Below are 15,370 nucleotides of genomic sequence, written 5' to 3'. Positions count from 1 at the left end.
GGAAAAGATGGTTGCGATGGCCAAGACGGTATACCCGGTCTACAAGGTTTGAGTGGTATGGCTGGTCCGCGCGGCTATCCAGGCCAGCCTGGCGTTAAGGGTGAGAAAGGTGAACCGGCAAAGGAAAATGGAGATTATGCTAAAGGAGAAAAGGGTGAACCCGGTTTTGCTGGGCGTTCTGGCAATCCAGGCCCTGAAGGTCAACAGGGTCCTAAGGGCGATCGAGGTGATACTGGCCCGTATGGTCCATCGGGTCCTCGTGGTGATCGTGGTTTGAAAGGTGAAAAGGGTGCACCATGCTTTGCTCCACCGCAACCTGGCAAAAAAGGTGAAAAGGGCGAGAAAGGAGAACCTGCATCCGTGAAACACTCAACTACCGAGCAAACCATAATGGGAGAAAAAGGTGAAAGAGGCGAAAAAGGTGATTCAGGTACACCTGGACCCAAAGGTGATCCTGGTTATACTGGAGAAACAGGACGAGATGGTATGAAGGGTGAAAAAGGCTTGCCGGGCGGTCCTGGCGATAGAGTACGCTATTTCTAAATACCAATTTTAAATATTTTATTTAAGATTTATTAATAATTTAGGGACGTCAAGGTAATTTCGGACCCCCTGGACCAGCCGGTCAGAAGGGTGACCGCGGCGAGACTGGCTTAAATGGATTGTCTGGTAAACCGGGTCAAAAGGGTGAACCAGGTCTTCCAGGTAGGCCCGGAGAACGTGGTTTGCTAGGTCCTCCAGGTCCACCTGGGGGCGGTCGAGGCTCTCCCGGCGCACCTGGCCCCAAAGGCCCACGTGGATACACTGGTTCGCCTGGTCCAAAAGGATTGGATGGTGTTGATGGTCCTCCTGGTCTACAGGGTTTCCCCGGCCCTAAGGGTGGCCCAGGTTTACCTGGCCGTCCTGGTGTTGAAGGCCCACCTGGTGATAAAGGAGAGAAAGGTAATGCAGGTCGCACAGGTCCACCCGGTCCCGTTGGTCCCATGGGTCATACTGGACCACCAGGACCTGAAGGACAGAAAGGTGAACCCGGATATCCTGGCATTGGGGAAGTTGGCCCTAAGGGTGACGATGGTACTCCCGGGTAAGTGTGAGAAAGTATTAAATAAAACAATAAAATTGTTTATTTAAAACTCTCTTTCAAATAGTATTCCTGGTCTGAAGGGTCAAAAAGGTGAACGGGGTTTCAAAGGTAATGCTGGCGCTCCTGGTGATTCTAAATTTGGACGTCCTGGTTCACCTGGTCGTGCAGGCCTGCCTGGCCAAAAGGGAGATCAAGGCCGTCCTGGTTTTCCCGGCCAGAAAGGTGACATGGGTCTCAAAGGTGATGCTGGTGGTAAATGCTCGTCCTGCCCTCCTGGTTTCAAGGGCGATAAAGGTGATCGCGGTTTGGATGGTATTCCTGGCCAACCTGGCTTACGTGGTCCCCCCGGAGCTGTTGGTGCACCTGGCGAACGTGGCGCTGATGGAATCGCTGGTATGGATGGACCACCCGGTGAAAAGGGTGAAGATGGCAGGGACGGTCTTCCTGGAGCTGAAGGTCCCGCTGGTAAAGATGCAATTGTCGACTTAAGTCTTGTCAGGGGAGAGAAAGGTGAAAAAGGTGATAGAGGTTATCCTGGTGCACCCGGCTTAAAAGGTGACCGTGGTGATGCCGGTTTTCCTGGTATCAGCGGCGTTAAAGGAGAAATAGGTGCTAAAGGTGACAAAGGTTTCCCTGGTCCACCAGGTGTGGACGGCATACCTGGAAACCCAGGACGCGACGGACGTGATGGTCTCCCCGGCTTAAGCATCAAGGGTGAACCTGGTCGCCCAGGTCGCGATGGAATTAAGGGAGACAAAGGTACCTCTGGATATTCTGGACAAAAAGGAGATCCAGGAACTTGTGACGCCGCCATGTTGACAGTGCCAGCTAAAGGAAACAAAGGTGATCGAGGCATACCTGGAATGCCAGGTCCAATGGGCCCCATGGGTGACAAAGGTGACCAAGGATTTCAAGGACTGAAAGGTGAAATGGGTCCACAAGGTCCGGTGGGACCTGTAGGACCACGAGGTTTAACTGGTCCGCGTGGTGAAAGGGGTAGTCCTGGTGTTATGGGAGCCCCTGGAAACCCTGGAAAAGATGGACTTAGAGGACCCCCTGGAAGGAATGGGGAACGCGGCCAAAAGGGAGAACAAGGCATCTCAGTTGCTGGTCCCCCTGGACCACAAGGCCGCGATGGCTTATCTGGTCTTAAAGGAGATCGAGGAGCTCCTGGTGCTTATGGTCCACCTGGTCCAGATGGAGCTGTTGGATATCCTGGTGACAAAGGTGATGCCGGTCTGCCTGGCGCAACTGGTTTGACTGGAGCCGTCGGCCCTAAAGGTGATACTGGCCCACTGGGACCACCAGGACCTCAAGGTCCACCTGGAAAACCTGGTGTGGATGGTGTGCAGGGACGTGATGGAGCAAAGGGCGAACCTGGAAACCCAGGGTGGGTTGGCATGCCCGGATCTAAAGGCGACCGTGGTGCTCCTGGCAATGATGGACCTAAAGGTTTCCCTGGCGCTAATGGACCCCCTGGAAAGCGTGGCGCTCCTGGTCCTGCCGGTATTCCTGGTAAGAAAATAGTTTAGATACATATAGTTGAATCATAATTGCAATGCGAAATACTGCCCTTCCTTCCCAGGTACGAAGGGAGACAAAGGTGAAATTGGTTTGACTGGTAATGACGGTTTAACTGGCCCAAGAGGACCTCCCGGTGCTCCTGGCCCAATGGGCATTAAAGGTGATATTGGGCCACAAGGCCTTCCTGGAACTGACGGTCGTCCTGGCTTGGATGGAGAAAAGGGTGCTCAAGGTTTACCCGGTTTCGATGGTGCACAAGGTTTACCGGGTGACGCAGCTGAAAAGGGACAAAAAGGTGAACCTGGCTTATCTGGATTGCGTGGTCCTGAAGGTCTTCCTGGTGCACCTGGATTGCCTGGCGAAAAAGGTTTTCCGGGTATGTCTATTCACGGCAGCCCTGGTGCGAAGGGTGACAAGGGTGATCGAGGACGTGATGGCATTGATGGTCGCGATGGCATATCTGGAGCAAAGGGAGAAGCGGGATTCCCTGGCATGAATGGACAAAAAGGTGATAAAGGTGACATGGGCTTACCTGGTGCACCAGGAGCTCCTGGCTTAGATGGAAGGCCTGGAGAAACAGGCACGCCTGGCCCTGTTGGCTATTCTGGCGCTAAGGGAGACAAGGGAGATCACGGTTATCCAGGTCTGCAGGGTGTAAAAGGTGACAAGGGTGCTACTGGCTTCCCCGGTTTATCTGGGCCTCTGGGACCGAAGGGCGAACGCGGTTTTCCTGGTCAAAGCGGTCGTGATGCTCAACCTATCACCATTAAAGGAGACAAAGGAGAAATGGGTGAATTTGGTGTGGTTGGTTTGCCTGGTCCAATTGGACTTAAAGGTAATCAAGGTTTGCCCGGATTGAGCGGACAAAAGGGCGAACGTGGTCTGCCTGGTCCACTGGGCATACCTGGCTTAAATGGCGCACCTGGTTTAAAGGGCGATCAAGGTCCTGTTGGCGAGCCCGGAGCACCTGGACCTGCAATTAAAGGAGAAAAAGGTTTACCTGGAAGATCTGGAAAGAACGGACGTGAAGGTAAATTATCTCGCATTACATTAAAGCCAACCACCAGATACTACATATTTATTTCTACGATCTTTAGGTGCTCCTGGTTCTATTGGACAAAAAGGCGAAAAAGGACTTCCTGGTCTCGCTGGCATGCCTGGTTTGGTTGGTCTGCCTGGTCCCGTTGGCCCATCTGGTCCAAAAGGTGAACGTGGTCAAATGGGACTTCCCGGACGTGATGGTGCTGATGGTTTACCTGGTGCGCCTGGCTTGAAGGGTGATATGGGTTTCCCAGGTCCTAAAGGAGAACGAGGTTTGGCTGGTTTCGAAGGACAAAAGGGTGAAAAAGGAGAACAAGGTCTACGTGGTCCACAAGGTTTACCGGGTCTCAATGGTATGAAAGGCGATCGCGGTTTCCCAGGTTTAGATGGAGCACCTGGACCAGTTGGAGCGCCTGGTGAAAAGGGATCAACTGGACCTAAAGGTCGCGATGGACGAGACGGCGTACCTGGATTATCTGGCCAAAAAGGTGAACCTGGTCTAGTACCCCCACCAGGACCTAAAGGTGAACCTGGACACCCAGGTCGCGACGGCGAGAAAGGAGATCGTGGTCCACCAGGCCCCCGTGGTTTGATTGGCTTACAAGGTGAACGTGGCGAGAAAGGTGACATGGGTTTGACTGGTCTCATTGGTCAAATAGGACGGCCCGGACCTAAAGGTGAACAAGGTTTCCCAGGCCCACAAGGCCGTGACGGTTCGCCGGGTCTGCCCGGACCACAAGGAGACACTGGTGCCGCTTGCACAGCAGCACAAGATTATCTGACTGGCATATTGCTGGTTAAGCACAGTCAATCTGAAGAAATACCACGTTGCCCGCTAGGTCAAATCGAATTATGGACAGGTTTCTCAATGTTATACGTGGACGGTAACGATTATGCGCACAACCAAGAACTCGGATCGGCCGGCTCTTGCGTGCGTCGCTTCTCAACACTGCCAGTGATGTCATGTGGCCAGAACAACGTTTGCAACTACGCCTCGAGAAACGATAAGACCTTCTGGCTTTCAACATCCGCTCCCATTCCAATGATGCCTATCAACAACCAGGAAATTAGCAAATATATATCGCGCTGTGTGGTATGCGAGGCACCAGCGAATGTCATCGCTGTACACAGCCAGTCGCTAACCATTCCCGACTGCCCCTATGGATGGGAGAGCCTATGGATAGGCTACAGCTTCGTTATGGTAATTCATTTCATTTGTGAATATGTAGTCTGAACGGCTCAATTTCTTTATTTACTCTATACTTCTAGCATACTGCCGTTGGTAATGGCGGTGGTGGCCAAGCGCTAGCATCGCCCGGTTCTTGCTTGGAAGATTTCCGCGCCACACCATTCATCGAATGCAATGGCGGCAAGGGTCACTGCCACTTCTACGAAACAATGACCAGCTTCTGGTTGGTCACAGTCGAGAACCATGAACAGTTCCAACGTCCAGCAATGCAAACGCTCAAGGCTGGAAATCTGCTACAAAGAGTATCGAGGTGTACAGTGTGTATAAAAAATTCGACATAAGTAAGCTGCAGTCTTATATAAACATTTTTTCCCCCCCCCATCCTCCAAATTTGTATTTGCCATTTTAAGCCTAAAGATAATTTTATTGAATAACTTTATTAAACTTTACATTCGAGAAAGCCTGAAACCCTGAAAAATTGTTACAGGTAACAATTTGCTATGATTTCCTTATAATTGCCTTAGAATGAAATTTACGCTCACATTGTAGTTTCTAATGATTATATTATTATATACATATGTAATCGAAAAGTACTTGCCCAAGTGTTAATGTTAATGTTTACGAATACTTATAAACCAAAATGAAACAAAAATTCTGTCATTATACTATGAAGTTGCAACTGCAAATGTCTAAAGCTTCTTGTTTTTTAATTGTAATATTAGCATGTAAATTATAAGCGAAATAAAACTAAATAATAAAACATAACTAAATATGTAAATGTGTAGTAGCCATCTAATTAACTGTATATTTGTATGAAGAGAATAATAATAAAACGAAACACAAATACCGAATATTTATGTACATATGTATGTATGTACAGAAATTGAATGCAATCCATAGGCACAATCTACATACATCCATACATTTTTTTTACACTAAACTGCTAAATAAAGCGAAAAACTTAAGAATTTTATAAAATCAATCGAGTCATTTAAAAAAGAAAAATACGAGTAGTATATACTTATCAACACAATTTCTATGGGTGTAAGAAAAATTATCTTCTACGTTTTGGATGGACTAAAAGAAACGACGTACCTTAAAAAGTCTTTTATTTAAATAATTCTTCTGAAACTTTACACAGTATATTATACACATATATTTAGGGCTGTGCGATTATTCGATTACTCGAGCAAGGTGGTTAATCAGTTATTCGGTTAATCAATTACTCGAGTAATCAAGATTTTGATTACTCAAAACGATGATTAATCGAGTTACTTGAAATATGATTAATCAAAAAAAATGATTTTGCTCGTTAAAAGAGTTTGTTTTGGAAAATGCTTATTTTCTTTTTTACCTTCTGTATAGAAAAAAATGTTTCGTTTTAATTTTTGAAAACAGAAACGTTGTTTTGAAAGTATCAAGGAACTTTAACTACTTTATACATATGTAAAGAGTTGAAATGTTGATTACTCATTTTACTCGAAATGTTGATTAATCATAAAGCAAATTACTCAAATGTTTTTTTTTGGTTAATCAAAAATCTTGATTACTCGAGTAACTGAACTTTTGAGTAATCATAGTATCCAATTAATCGAATAATTGAGTTATTTACTTTATGATTAATTAAAATTTTAAGTAATCAATTAATCGCACAGCCCTACATATATTGTATTATCTATTGAAGTTATTATTGAGGTGCCCTTTACTAATCGAAATACATTTTGTATGCATTAGTGTATTTTTAAAAACATTTTTTTCTTTTTAAAAAACATAATTGTAAAAAATTTTAAAATCTTAAAAAACGGCTCTCACTGTTGACAAGGAATTTCGTCATCTTTAATTTAAAGAAATAAAATTGTTAATTGGATCAAAATTTAGACCTCTAGACTGATTTGTCCACGACCCCCTTCATTTGCCCCACTGTGCGCCGACCGAAGTTTTTCCCGGTGTAAATATTGTGAGCCAAAATTTTCTTGCATCTTTGTCTCTCTTTACATATGATTCTTTATTAATGTCATTTTTAAGATTTTTTTTTTTATTTACGCAGTTATGTATAAACTCCCCATATCTTTACGCACGTGATTTTTAAAGAAACAGAGAAATAGTAAATGATACACACACTTAAAGGAGTCACAATTCAGACTTCTCCCGGAGAGAAGTATATCTAAGAGTAAGTCTGGATACAAAACCCGACGGATTCAGTGATCGCATTTTCGTAGATTTCACGAAAAATCGAACTACGATGGATTCTGTGATAGCCACCAATATAGAAAATGCCGACTGCTGCATTGCTAGTCAAATAAACTCTGTTTCTATTCATTGCACACAATGGCTTAAGCTAAAGTAAATTCCGACTACACCACACCCGAAAATTGATTTTCTGATACGACTTCTTCAGCCAAATACTCCGATTGAAGCCAATTAGCCCGAGAAGTTCGGAACGGTCAACGAAACCATTAATTACATCGTGAACAAACATTAGAAACTGGATTATTCTTCTGCTCTTAAGTGATTTTAAGCTTATTAATATATAGCGAGCACTATATGGAGGGCAGCGGCTCTTCAAATTTTATCGATTGAAGTGCAAAGCGAATGAACTTACGTTGCACCCTTTCAATTCTAGTAGCATGGCAATTATAAATCGGATTCCAAATAATAGCGGCATACTCAAGTTTTGAACGAACTTAAGTGTTGTAGAGAAGTCTCCTGGTATACAAATATTTAAAATCCTTTGAAATCAAAAATGATAAACTGCTGATAAAATTGATAAAATTATAAATTTATCATTTTGATAAATGAACTGTCAAATCTTGTATGGAAGTCGACTTAACCAAATTTTATCATTTTATCAAACGATTTTGGTGGATTCTACCCTGACAGGTTGCCAGGTGGTCGCTTGCGCTACAAACACATAAAAAGCAAATGAACACAATGGACGAGGTAAGACTGAAACGTAACTAGCCATATAAGTTAAATAATAAACAATGCAAATTATGCAATTATTTACCAAGGTGCGTTCATGTAGGAATGCGGATAAACTGAAAAATTTAAGCAATTTATCCTTTGATCACTTTAGATGAGGACTCCTACTATAAACCTTGGGAAGGACATAACATATCGCATACCGTCTTCAAAAGAGTCACAACTCAAAATAATGTGAAAAACTATTTCTTAGCACATGCTAATCATATGGGCAAGGGCGACTTTACCTTAGGGTTTTTTTTTAACAAATTATGCTCCAACTTTTGCTGAAAGGTAAATAGAAGCTCTGCGTACATTTTTAGCGCATAATCTCAAAAATACAAAATTTTGAGTTATGACTCTTTTGAAGACGGTTTGCGATATGTGATTTCTGAAAGTAAAACGATTATCGAACACAACTCCAAGATCAATAAAATATTTAACTAAGATAAGTTAGTGATTAGCAATAGTATAGCACGGTTGCCGAAACTCCGGAGATTTAGAAATAGACATATGGAAACATTTGTTAGTATTGCATGAAAATTTGCTCCTGTGACTCCATTCGATGAGATTATTTAAGTCCTGTTGTAGCAGATGAGAATCGGTCTCGCAGGTTATACTACGAAAAATAGTAAAAAGTAAAACTTTCTAATTTTTAAAACAGGAACCAGTGTCATTGATGAAGAGAATAAATAAAATTAGACCAAGAATGCTACCTAGGGGGACACTCAAGGACGCAACAAATGAAAACGACTTGAAATTTTCCAATTTCTGTGCTGTCACACGATTCAAAACATTTCAAACAATTGTTGTTGCACCCGGTTTATGTTTGATTGGGCACAATAAGCACAATATTGGCCTCGATTGCCGCATGAGACAATTTATTGTGAAATCACACCATTAGGAGATGAATTAAGGCATTCCATCCATTGTGTGATCCGGGCTTAATGTATCCGAAAAATCCCAAAAAATTCATATTAAATCGCATACATTCCTCGTTTACTAGATACTACAATATTTAATGCCTTATTTTTTTAGAACAGCGCCATGGAAAAAGGCATTTTCGAATGTGACAACGGTTGTTTGCTGATTATTTTTTCGATTACCATACATTACATTTTCCCACTGGGATGTGTCTATATGCAAATGTATGCATCTACTAAAAATATCAGCTGCTGATAAGCAAATACGCATAATGCGGGCGAAAATATCCGTACATATATACATATGTATGTATGTATATACACATATGTATTAACTTACTATACACAAGTTTATATACATACACACCATATTAGGTATGAAGCACTTGCGACTGTTAAGGCTTAACAGAACCAGGTTTAAAGAGCAATACATGAACACACTTAGAAAGGGTGGCGTGAGCGAACGCCGGTAACAAAACAAAGAATTTGATAAAATTAAACACAGAAGAAAACGGTAATAATTCTGCAAAAACTTATTCATATATGTACATATACAAATATATATGTAGGTGCATACATATTGACATTGGCTGATCCAATTGGGGGTGGAAAATCACAAATGAGTAGATGAAGCGGTAGATAAAAAGTCAAATGGGGTTGGCTGGATGACTGCAATGCAGACTGGAAAATTCGGAGCGAGCGAAAAGGGGGTTGCTGGGCGCAGTAGTGTAGAGCAGTCGGCTGACAGAAGTCAGACAGGAATGGAGTAATACAGACCATCTAACGAGCTAGCTAAGGAGCGAGTGCACGACAAGTCGATAAGTGTTCGTGGAAGAAACAAATTTATTAAAAATATTGAAAAATACGAAAGTTAAATTTACTGGTTCTATAAGTTTTTGTTTTTTTTTTGTTCGGTTAAGAATAAACGAAAATTAATTGCATCCAACAATAAGCTTTAAGCGAAAGGCATTGGAAAAAATCGAAAAGTTCTTCTCAAATACAAACACACACACAAAATCGCCTATAAAGTATCTACCATCCACCCACCTTCGCAGACAACGTCGACATACATACACATGTATGTACTTTATTGAAGAAAATCCTCAGCCTACAACGAAATCGCAGGGTCCGTTCTAAGTCCTTCGGCCAGCATCTTGTTTTCAACAAAAAAAAACCTGTCAGTAAGAAAACCTCAACCGCATACCAGCAGTATTTTTAACTAGTCGCCAATTGGTCTCCATCTACGTCACCTTCCATTCTTGAACACAAGCATTCCATATATATGATTATCGTTTTGTTGTTATTGTTTCAATCACTATGTTTATACTGTCAGCGGCTTGTTCTGCATATACACGATCGATGGATCAATCCGAAGAACTCACGCCTACTCAAAGAGGCCGCTGAGACATCATCGGCCGCGACACGCAAGCTCCTGCTAGAGCAGTACCACACTGGGGGCTTGGAGAGCAATAAACAGACGCGTAAGCGCAATTCTACATCGGCGTGCGGTGAGCCAGACGGCTCGGGTGGTATTTTAGCTGAAGTTTGTCGTTTTTGCGCGAACAGCCCGCAGGGATACTGTCGTCACCATTTTCATCTACAGAAATTGGAGTTGCGAAAAGCTCAAAAACAACAGGTAGAACAAAGCCATCCACTATCACAATATCGGCCACGATTTTGGCAGCCGCTCTGTGGTGGTAGCAGCACCACTGCCTTGGAGCATACATGGGCGCAGCGGCGGCAGCAACGTAAAGTGAATCGTGAATTGAAGCGTAATTTGAAAAATCGATTGTGTGCCACAACGTCACTACAGCAACAACAACAACCACAACAGCTACAACACCCAATGCAAAAGCAATTTCAACTAAACCGACAGTATTTGAGGCGACAGCAATATGAAGAGTCAATGAGGGCAAGAAACGCCGGCACTATTAGCAGCAGTAGCTCGAGCAGCGGTGGTAGTCCATTGTGGGATACGTCCACATCGAACTCGTCCAGTGGTCATCAGTCACCTTTCGCCGCTATATACAACGTAAATGGGTCGCTTACTGACATTGACACAACAGATTCTGGTTTAGCCACCTCCATAGAGAGTGTTGCCTATTACGGCGCTGAGGAACAGGAATCCATCGACGAATCGCCACCAGTTCTAGAAGAGAAGGTAACGCCAAATTCAACTATAACTACAACACACCTGTGAATGAGTGAGAAAGAACTGAAGAAAGATATCTGCGAAATACAGGTGAGTTAACGCATACTTATAAAGATAAAAGAGTTCGTTTGCTTTTTTTTTTTTTGTAACGCTTTACGACTAATGGCCTCAAGGGGTTGTCTTTAAGTCTACTTTAAATACCCATAATCACCTACAAAGCAGTAATTTCAATAAAGTCGCAACTCGTTACTCACTAACAGACTTTAGGTTTTTTATTCCGTTCATCTATATATATATATATATATCTTCTTCCGGCTTGGTTTTATACGGGTTGTTGTGTTCGGCGACGTTGAAAAATTTGTGGCGTCATTAATACTAATCTGTGTTTTATTATAGTACTATGTACTTACATATACATATAGGGACCCCTATACGAAGTGAGCGGGATTTCCAACTTGAAAGAACAGGTTAGTCGCCGTACACTATTTGCTATTCCATATGAAATTGAAATCGCCTATAGGCCGCCGTGAAAATGATGTTTCACATGATATACATATATTAATTGTAGAAGACAAGCTTAAGGAGGATTCCAGAGAGTTGAATATGTAGAACTAACAGCACTGGTTTCCAACAAACCTGAGAATGAGAAATGCCAGACAACTGCTGATAAAGTGTAAGACAGTGTCTTCATTAGGCTGGGTCGATTTTGTATGGGGGAAAATAAAAGTCATTTGACCGCATTGTAATAGTAATATTATGATGTCTTAGGTCTCAGCCAATTGTTATTGGCCACGAAAGATTAATTTAATACTTATCTTTAGCCCGCGCAATTGCATCAAAGTATACGGATTTTGAAAATGAAACTTTGGCTGGTAATATCTATGGAATGCGTTAATTTTTGTAAATAGGACGATATATCAAATTAAGGGCTATTCAATTTAGAACCTCACGTTCATTTATCATTTTTCAATAAGTCTACACGTTTTTAAGATATTAAAATAAAAAATAAGAAAACTATGATTTTCCCTTATGAATTTTCAATTCTTCATTACTTCAGCAACCAAGTGAAAAATACAAAAAAGTGAGACGAGATTTATTTCAAACCTTTTAATGTTTATATAATATTAAAATGACCATGGACTTGGTCACGCCGATTTGGTCAGTTTTCAAGATCGTTTTGAATGAATGTATTGTCAAAGATGAGGAATCGTTCGACAAGTTAATAGTAGTTTCAAACATATAAGTATTTACATACATTACAATTAGGGTGAGAAACGCCCATTTTAAGTCCATTTTTGCAGTCTTGAAAACTGGTGCGGCATGGTTTCATTAGTCGCCGCAGAAGCACATTTTTCGCGGTTTCTAAATTTGCCGTTATATGAAAGTAGGGGACGTGCAATAAGTGTTTAGATATACATAAATATTTTAGTTAATTCCATTATGTGAAAAAGTGTCTGTAAGTAAATGCAATAGTCTTTAACATATCCTGGGAAATCCTTTTGCGGACTCTCCAATTGGACGATATTGCTTTGCATTCAGCTTGAACGAAAAAAGTCACTAGCTTGCACAGTTTTCTGTAATCCGGTTCTTTTATTTAAAGGTTATTTATACAATTGAAGAGAAATTTTTTTAGAAAAAAACTGGAAATCCACTTAAGTTTTTCGATATAACTTTGGTAAATGTTACTCGAAAATTAATTAACAAATTGAAGGCGAGACTTAATGTTACTGATTTTTGATAATAATAAGACTAAAATAGTTCAGATTATAAACCAATTATTTAAAATAAAAAAAATCTTGAACAAAATTTTTTATCATTTTTTTATATTTGCAATTTTTATATTGTATGCATAAACATAAGTAAACCAATCAGTGTGTCTAGAAGTTGTGCCTGTTCAGTGTTTCCATACTAATTTGCATAAACAAAATTTTTCCGTGATGATGGAAAATAATGGCTATTCTATTAGAGCTACCGAAATTATTCCTAAATTTGCAAAAAATCGCAAACTATAGCTAATATTAAAAAAGGATTAGAATATTTGGAACTAGCGATCTAAATGCACGCCAGCAATATTAATATTGTTCTTTACATATTTTGACTATAGGCCAGTGCAATTATCAAGAGAACAATTAAAATTTTCTTGAAAATAGATGAGTTTGATATTAACGATAAGATAAAGGTCTGCGCGAAATGATACTTGACTTTATCTTTTGCGTTAAAGGATTCATTATCTAATAATATGCACCAAAATTTTTGGCTAAACCCAGCATTTTTAACAAGAATTAGTCTTATTCGATTAGTGTGCTGTGGGTCACTTGGCGGTCGATGCGCGGGCTCTTACAATTAAAATGAAAGACTAATATTTCGCAGGCTTGTTGTTGACTTCATGATACAATATATTTTCACTATTACCAAGGGATTTGAGAAAAATTAGATTTTCGACCCGCCCTAGTCTTCATCTTGTAGACAATATACAATAGAAATGTTAAACCCTAGTTTCAAACTCTGATAAGATCCTAGAGTATCCAAGGTCTGGTTCTGATAAAAAAAGCCAAGAAAGCTCAGTCTGAAGGCATATCCAGCACCACTAAGCGAGACAATATGCTCATGTAGGCAGATTTTGAAGCCAAGAAAGTCTAGTCTGAAGGCATATCCTGGACCTCTAAGCGCTCATGTAGGCAGCTTTTGAAGCCTCACCAAAAGAAATAAATCTAAAAGAGTTATACTGGGTAATTCATTAAGTGCAGAACGATGGCAGTTAACATCTAAGCCTTGGCCAAAGCCAAGAAACTACAGTATTGTTAACGCCAGTTTATCTGATGCTCGCAAAAGAAAAACATTGTCAAAGGCAGCCATGAAAATCCCCTGACGAAACACCCACCTTACTTTACCTTACTAACTAGGATTTGCAGAGCAGTTTCACATGATTTTCCACCCTATTAGGAATATAGGGCCTTTTGCACATGTGCGTCCCACACTTTTTTGAGCAACTTTAGTAAGACTGATGTACACATACTTATTGGCCGAAATTATTTGATCAGTATATTATCTCTAGTTTTATGAATAAAGGCGATTAATACCCAGCGGGAAAAGTAGTAATACATTACATGTGTGATAAATAATGTAATGTATTTTTCTGACGGACATGCAAATTTGAACGACTCCATTGTACTGCTGCCAAGTCCTTTGACTACATACCAGTTTTCTTAAACATATCCCAGCGAGCCTTTCGCCTTCATTAAAACTCTTTCGGCTCGCAGTTGAGAACTCGATATAGCGGTGACCAGAGAGTGAGTCGTTGAAAGATACACGCTACTTGGCGATGATAGTCAATATTATTAATAAATAGGTGACTGAAATTTTACTTTAACATACAAAGTCGAACACCCGGATAGCACAACTTTATTTTGCTTATACTTCAATACGAATATTGCTTTCTTTTTATTCGAATGATATTTTGCTTAAATGTTTGTTTAGTCTTAGGATATTATACACATGATAAAAACATAGCAAGGTAGAACCGTTCTCTCAATTTGTCGGCCATGATTTTTTTTTGAAGTTTGCCAACATTTTAAAATCATATAAAAGTGAAAATAAAAAATTGAAATTGTTCGAAATTGTTGTTGCTTGAGATTGAAAATGAAAATGTGTGTGTGAGTTTGTGAGTAAATTTAAAAATTAAATTGTTTAATTGTTTTTTAATTGTTTGGCACATTAAACAGGTAGTATCAGTAGAGCAAAAACAACATTTGCGTGTATTTTGTTGTTGCTTCTGGTATCGAAAGTGTCAAAAACTGTTCTGAATTTTTTCTTCTAAATCAAAGCGTGCCATGTGAAATACAAAAAATTATAAAAAATAAAAAATTGAAATTGGAAAAAATAAAAATTGATGCAACTTTCCTTCCTAGTAAATTTGTTTGCTTCTCGAAGCATTGATCTATCCTTTGCAAGGCCCAGTAATCACCGGTCGTGCTGCCGAGTTGGGCGAACGTTCCAAAAGCTGCTATTCAATCGCTTGTTTTGTATGGAAAAAGGTTTCACATGCAAATGGATTTTAACAATTCAGAATTTTTGTGAGAAAAAATTAAAAATATTTGACATTTTCGAGACCAAATAATTTGATAATAAATCAAATCAGCTGCTCTACTGATACTACCTGTTCAATGTACCTTGATTTTTATCATGATTATACACATACATACATATACATACATATTTTTGAATTGATAGTAAAATATTATTAAATATATTTTTGTATTTTTTAGTGCGAATAAATATTAAGCCTTTCAGATTCCTTGCCATTTAATAGCCTAAAAAGCTACGAAAAATCGTCGTCATCAGATCATAATGCAATAAGTGAGCGAATAGGTTAGGAGAAAGTGACAACTAGACAAAGGAACCAATCTGCGCCATACACACTCACATACGCAGGTATTTTAGACAAAGGACGAGCCAGAGTGGGTCAAGAGGTAAGAAGCGATTTGCGTCTAGATAAG

At 40.5% G+C, this 15,370-nt stretch overlaps 2 protein-coding genes across 3 annotated transcripts in view; both read left to right on the top strand.

Moving 5' to 3' along the window:
- Nucleotides 1-5,822, top strand: part of LOC118741432 (collagen alpha-1(IV) chain) — a 12,076-nt gene extending 6,254 nt beyond the window's left edge. The window contains exons 5-10 of the mRNA XM_036473404.1: nucleotides 1-528; nucleotides 588-1,084; nucleotides 1,149-2,599; nucleotides 2,670-3,638; nucleotides 3,706-4,850; nucleotides 4,919-5,822. The exon at nucleotides 1-528 is cut by the window's left edge and continues 1 nt beyond it. Coding sequence (XP_036329297.1) covers nucleotides 1-528; nucleotides 588-1,084; nucleotides 1,149-2,599; nucleotides 2,670-3,638; nucleotides 3,706-4,850; nucleotides 4,919-5,179 — 4,851 coding nt within the window. The 3' untranslated portion in view covers nucleotides 5,180-5,822. The remainder of the gene's footprint in view (nucleotides 529-587; nucleotides 1,085-1,148; nucleotides 2,600-2,669; nucleotides 3,639-3,705; nucleotides 4,851-4,918) is intronic.
- Nucleotides 5,823-9,463: 3,641 nt separating this feature from the next.
- On the top strand, nucleotides 9,464-15,271 carry LOC118741433. 2 transcript variants are annotated; one of them, XM_036473406.1, is made up of 2 exons: nucleotides 9,464-10,964; nucleotides 15,184-15,271. In XM_036473406.1, the coding sequence occupies exon 1, from the start codon at nucleotides 10,005-10,007 to the stop codon at nucleotides 10,920-10,922; it is 918 nt and encodes a 305-aa protein (XP_036329299.1). In that variant the 5' UTR covers nucleotides 9,464-10,004; the 3' UTR covers nucleotides 10,923-10,964; nucleotides 15,184-15,271. The 2 variants fall into 2 exon arrangements, with proteins under 2 accessions (XP_036329299.1, XP_036329298.1); XM_036473405.1 differs by having other exon boundaries at nucleotides 15,140-15,226.
- Nucleotides 15,272-15,370: the final 99 nt, after the last annotated feature.

Source organism: Rhagoletis pomonella, unplaced genomic scaffold (genome assembly GCF_013731165.1).
Source record: "Rhagoletis pomonella isolate Grant_MI unplaced genomic scaffold, Rhpom_1.0 Rhpom_scaffold_00006, whole genome shotgun sequence".
Lineage (NCBI taxonomy): Eukaryota > Metazoa > Arthropoda > Insecta > Diptera > Tephritidae > Rhagoletis > Rhagoletis pomonella.
Note: the sequence above shows the minus strand (reverse complement) of the source record. Positions and strands in the feature narration are given on the sequence as shown.